General features: G+C 31.5%; 1 protein-coding gene across 1 annotated transcript in view; it reads left to right on the plus strand.

Annotated features, from left to right (window-relative positions):
* Positions 1-1,145: 1,145 nt before the first annotated feature.
* LOC101635365 overlaps positions 1,146-6,523 on the plus strand; it is a 43,748-nt gene continuing 38,370 nt past the window's right edge. Inside the window, exons 1-2 of the mRNA XM_012720749.1 lie at positions 1,146-1,152; positions 4,595-4,918. Of these exons, the coding sequence (XP_012576203.1) occupies positions 1,146-1,152; positions 4,595-4,918 (331 nt within the window). The remainder of the gene's footprint in view (positions 1,153-4,594; positions 4,919-6,523) is intronic.

Here is a 6,523-nt window from a genome sequence, read left to right on the forward strand (position 1 = left end):
TTTTTTGTAATGTTTCCCTTGCTGTACAGATGCTCTTTAACTTGATGTAATCCCATCTATTTATCCTTGCCTTCACTCTCATTGGTTTGGGTGCTCTATCTTTAAAGCTGTTGCTGAAGTGTATGTCATGTAGTGTTTGGCCCATCTTTGCTTCCGGGTATATTATGGTTTCTGTTCTTATACTTAGTTCTTTAATCCACTTTGAGTTGATTTTTGTGTATGGTGTGAGGTAGTGATCTAGCTTTTTTTTGCATGATCTAGTTTCTTCCCAGTTTTCCCAGCAACACTTGATGAACAAACTTTCTTTGCTCCATTGTATCTTCTTTGTTCCTTTGTCAAAGAGTAGCTGCCCATAAACCTATGGGATTATATCTGGGTTTTCTATCTGAATCCACTGGTCAGTTTGTCTGTTCTTTTTCCAGTACCATGTTTCCCAAAATATTAAACCTACAACAAACAAAACAATGGCAAGATTCTTAAACTTCATTACAAATTTGTAAGGAATTTAAGGGGTTTCTAATTCACTATCAGACAGGTGCCAAAATACCCAAATAGATCTTTACTATATACTAGTCTTCTTTTTCTATATTCATTTCAATAAATTTCTTCATTGTTTATTAGTCTAAAAGATGGATTTTTTTTCCTGGAATTGGGGAGACCCTCTCTCAAGCATTTTCCTTGCTTAAAAGATCCATTCAAATAAAGTTTTCAAAAAATTTTCACAAATTGCTGAAGCACTGAAAAAATGGATGCAATGCTGTATTGTAGTTTCTTTGGTATTTGTACTCATATAAATAAGTGAATTCATAAATTGAAATGAAGACTTCTGGTACTCTTCTTTAAAGCTGAGTACACAAAGAGTGTAATCACAGCAATTAAATTAAATGCAAAAAAAATAGTTTAGAAAGGTGTGGTGCAAGAAGCGATAAGGACTTTTATTCTATGTTATTACTCTCTGCATAATCATCCTAATGTTAATACTATATATATTGTCAATAATATTAGCATATATTAACACATTCCCATATGGCACAAGTTGAAAATACAAAATATTTAAAAAATTTAAATTTTAAAGTGACTATAATCACAACTACAATTTGAACTATTTCAATCCATTCATTTGTCAATGTAATTTTAAGTGAACAATGACAGGTATAAGTGAAATTAAATACAAAATGATCTTGCCACAAAGTTTGGACATGGGATGAGTACCACTAACGTTCACCATAATTCAAGTTATACAGTTAGGAGCTCTTTATGAAATTAGGAATTCAAATGAAAGTATTAATTTCCATCTTATCTACAATTCCAACAAATGCTCAGTGTTTGCAAAATAACTTTAATTTCTAAGACTAATAGTTTCCTCCTTCACAAAATGATTAGAATGTGGTAAGTATTTACCCAAAATATTAAAGGACAATACTTAGGTGAGCTCTCATTTTCCAGTGGAATTCCCTATAATAATAAATGAGGCTATGTTTTGAAACTTCAATATATAAATGTACAGTTATGAAGATAAAAGAATGAAGTGTCCATTTACGGTTTTATTTAAAGTAAGCATGGAAAACCTAATTTTCTTGATTTACTCATGCACATAACTTCTCATGACCAAAATATGCCAGGAGCAGAGCCTTAATCTCAAATTGCAGACAATCATAAGTTTCACTAGAAGCTGAAGAACTCAGTGAAACTAAATTAGTCTAATGTTTTTGATATGGGTTGAATCACTGTGTAGTTATGTAAAAGTATTCGGTGAAGGAACAAAGCTTATCATTACCGGTAGGTATCAGAGAATGCAATTTTTTTCAAGGCAATTGAGGGAAAACAAAAGCCAATTACATTAATAGTAAGATGTTTAGGAAAAAAGAGGGCTGTGAAGAAGACTACATTGGAAATCTTAGAAGAGATGTTAAAATGAATCCTTACAATAAAATATCTAATAGACAACATTGAGCAGATACTAGGATATGATTTGGTTTTGTGACTTATATAGTGTTCCACACATAATATATGTAGCTATAATGAAATTGTTTCTCTTATAAAAGAGTTTATTATTACAGGAGAGTTCTGTGAGTTGATATATTACCTGTTTTGATGGTGGAAGTATTTGCAGAAGAGCTGGGACTTTGGAGTCAGTCCCATCAGCAGCTCTGTTCTACTACTTTCAGCTTATATGATCTTGTTGAATATTCTCTGGCCTCTTTCCTTTCCCATTAAGTGGGATCAGTATATATGTATATGTATATATACACAGGTAGAGTTCTGTGAAAATCAAAGGAGCTATTGTGAATGAAATAATAACACATACTTGGTATTGGATGCTATAATGATGTAAAATCAATTACATACAGTTAGAAATAGCATAAATTAGAATTTGATGTTTAGTTTGGCATAGCTTATTTATTCAAAAATGTAATAAGAAAATCTGGAACACCAGTCAATATAAATAGGCTTTCAATTAAAAACTTGGTTGACATTTGTAAATTTATATAAAATTAATGCTGTCAATCTTATGAAACGTAAAAAACTGAGAAATTTTGACTCAAATTATTACTGAAATATAAAAATTATTGTATATAAATGAATTGGACAAGTTTATTTTCCTTTTTAATCTGGTTTACTTTCTTTGTATCATGAAATGCATTTTGACCATAAGCAAGGCAACACTGCTGATAACTTTTAAAAGAAAATTTAAGGAAAAAATATTCAAGATAAAGAGTTAGAATGTGCGTATTAACTATATAGTACATGAGGAATGTTATGGAAGTTCAGGATTAATTTATCCAGAGAAAAATGAAATTTAAATAATATAGCTGAGGATAAGGATAAGAAGTAAAAATAGTTTGTTACCATATAGGAATTTCTAGATATATCAACTTACTTTCAATTCATTCAATGATCTGAACTAGTCTTATGAAGAAGAAACTTTCTAAGAATCAACTAAATTACTTAATTTATTGGCAAGAAACTAAAATTATTAAAGTGTAATGCACAACTGAAAAATTATTATGTTTTATGTAATATGATTTTAAAATAAAAATGAAGTACAAGTTTGGAGAAATACATACTATCTTACTATTACATTCTACAAATACTATTTGCATTAATAACAGAATGTGTGAAATTAATAAAGACACATATGAATTCATTATTTGTATGGCATAATAAAAAATATTGATTAAATTTTTTAGTATAAAACTCGTCAGCTTTCATACACAGGCAGAATCCTCATGAATTTTTCCTTCTCTTTTTAAATGAGAGATTTAATTCTTTTCATAAGAAATTACACCACTGAATTATTACACTAAACTTACTCAAAACAAATACTAGTATAAGATAGGAGTTTCTATCGGAAATCAAGTTAGAAATTTTCAGTCATTAATTAACAGCAAATGTATCGTCATATAATGGTTCAGCATGCTAGTGAAAGTTAAATGTATGATGTTTTGTGTTCTATTTTGGCATTACTTCTTCAAATAACTCTATAGCTGTAACTTGTAGAGATAGACAAATTATATAGACACTCTTCAGCAGGTGACAAAGAAAATATAATCAATGAACTGTGAAACAGCTCACCAGTCATCCACACAGGACAGATACAGAGAAAAGATATTGAAAATAAGTTCTGTTTAAATTTCAAACTAAATTCCAAATAAAATGTGATTTTGTTCATCAGTTTCTAAATTGAAAGAAAATTCTGATATATTATACTATATTACATGTAACAAATAACATAGTAAATAAATAATGTAACATAATATCTACATTATGATAGTATAGCATTTCTGATAAAATATATCTTAATAGAAATTTTGGAAATATTGCTCTTTTGTATACCATAAATAATGTGGAGCTCAAATTTAATGTTGGCCTACTAAAACACCTGGAATGGTTGAGATATGAAATTGAATGCCACATAAAATTAGACATCAAGTAGGAGAACTCTATAGTTTTCAATGTGCATGGGATCCACATCTGAAGCTGAAAGTTCAACTTGAACTGATAAGCACGCATGATTCCCATGAAACAAGTGACTGCTGATTTTTAAAAATGATAATCTTCTACATGGTAAATAAGGTAACATTCAGAAGTCTGGTAAAGCGTGATGCTCTATAGAGTTGCTGAATATGAGAATGTGTTTGCATATGTTATAAATCTCACAGGGTGGAGAATGTAATTATTTTTGAAGAGTCTGTTCTATAAAGATATTATCAAAGTTATCTGGTCTTCATCTCCACCATCACCCACCTTGAAAATCTGTACCACTAAGAAAGAGCAAAAGAGAGGTTCAAACTAAATGTGTTCTTAAATTTGGGCTGTGTGACATGGGACAGTTAAAACTCACGTTAATGTTGATATGTAGAGAGAACAAAGGTCAGACTTTAATTCAGGCTCTGCCTCTTAATAGCTATGACGTAGGGCACAGGTTAGATAAACACTTGAACAACATTTCGAAAGTACAGTAATAAGGAATTCACAAAATATTGTGGATGAATTATCACTTACTTTCAGTCAGCACTATGTTTTTCCAGACAATACAATCCCAGTGCTTCTCCAGTAACTCATTTTAATTGCTCCTCTATTTTCCCCACAGACGAAATCGGCCTTCCCCCTAAGCCCACAGTTTTTCTTCCTTCCGTCAATGAAAAGAAACCTCATGAAATTGGAATATATATATGTCTTCTTGAAAATTTTTTCCCTGATGTTATTAAGGTAGACTGGAAAGAAAAGAATGGCAAAAAAATCCTGCAGTCGCTGGAGACAAGGCCCATAAAGACTGATGATAATAAGTACATGAAATTAAGCTGGCTAGAGGTGACTGAAACGTCAATGGATAAAGAACACGTTTGTGTTGTCAAACATGAGTTTAATGATGAAAACCATGACCAAGAGATTGTTTTTCCTTCAATAAATGAAGGTACGTATGTAAATATACATATAACCTCCCAGGACCCTATTCTTCCCAAAGGAAATACCCAACTTTGCCTGTCAAGTATTAATGACAAGAAAAATTATAAATATTTCTAAGATATTACATTGAAAATTCATATAACTGTCCTCTACTACCATACAGAATTAAAATAGTATTGGTTTGGAAAAATAAAAAAGGAAAAATTATCTAAATTTCCTCAACTTCAGTTTCATCATCTGTATTAATGAAGGTCACTTTTTGAGGGGTTTTCCTATGGCTTGACTGAAACTATGCTTGAAAGAAACTTGCAAATTAGCACACAGTAATTGTTCAAACTTTGATGTTTTGATGATCTTGTTTGATTTGGAAACGAACAATTATACATATACCAAGGATTTTCTAAATACCAAGCTAAGACATTTTGACATTTATTCATCATATAATTAATAAATAACAAATAACAATTTATTAGGAGACAAAATCATGTTCTGCAGATGGAGTCAGATCATAGTTCCTTAAAAAATAGCATAATTGGTCCTGAAGTTATATTATGTTCTTAGGTTTTTCAGATTTGTATCTTATATACCAGCAGGTGGTAATATTTCAAATTTAAAGATGAGTGAGGCCAATGTGTACACACATACTTTGATGTAACTCAATGAATGTATTTCTTACCATTAGTAATTGCATCTCCACACACATGTATTGCAGTAAACAGTGAGTACGGGGCTGGCAGGGATGGGAGGATGAACACACAAGGAAGGACTGTGTCAAGGAGGCTGACAACATCGCAAAGAGAATATATTATTTTCCTAGTCACTGAGGGTCACTTGTGATTCAGGAATGATGTTCTGAAGGAGTGTCTTTACACAGTGGCTGCACACATCTAAATAGTTCAGCAAAACCTCGACAAGGACCCCAGGACAGTAGTCCTAGAACTCAATAGACTGAGGATATAGAAACCTGAGGATGAACACAGCAGATCAGAGGCCCCAGAGTGTGTCTAAAAGGAATCAGTCTGACCATTCTTCCAGTTGTTAACTACCTAATTTATGCAGAGATGGGGAGAGGATATAAGCACTTAACAAAATTAAGAAGACTTTTTTTGTATAATTGAATTTCAGAATTAATCCTTCACCATCTTCAATTCTAAATTCCCCACTGGCCAAATTTTATTTGAACACAACCCTGACTATGTTCCAAATGAACTAACCACAGCAATAGCACTTGCTTTTTAAAAAATATATATAACAACATTAATTTACTCACCTAAAGTAAGATTACAATATTAAGCCCATTTTTCTACTTTTAAGAAACAGGGGAAGGAAATACACAAAGTGTAAACTTCAGATAATGACTGAAAGTAGGTGCCTTCTAGATTTTTCTAGAGATAAGGTAAACATAAAACGCATAACAAGTTCCATGGCAATGGTGCCCATAAAGCAAAGAGGTCAGTTTTTAATGTTTCACTGGGGGTTAATTCTGCAACAGATTTCTTCCATGGTCATCAAAGCTGATCTCATTACTGTTGACATCATTTTAGTACTGAAGGGTTTTTGTTATTACTTTCTGTTTTTGAGAAGAGCTAATAATAGAACATACAAAAGCAAA

This window comes from Condylura cristata, unplaced genomic scaffold (genome assembly GCF_000260355.1).
Source record: "Condylura cristata isolate star-nosed mole 26May11 unplaced genomic scaffold, ConCri1.0 scaffold00005, whole genome shotgun sequence".
NCBI lineage: Eukaryota > Metazoa > Chordata > Mammalia > Eulipotyphla > Talpidae > Condylura > Condylura cristata.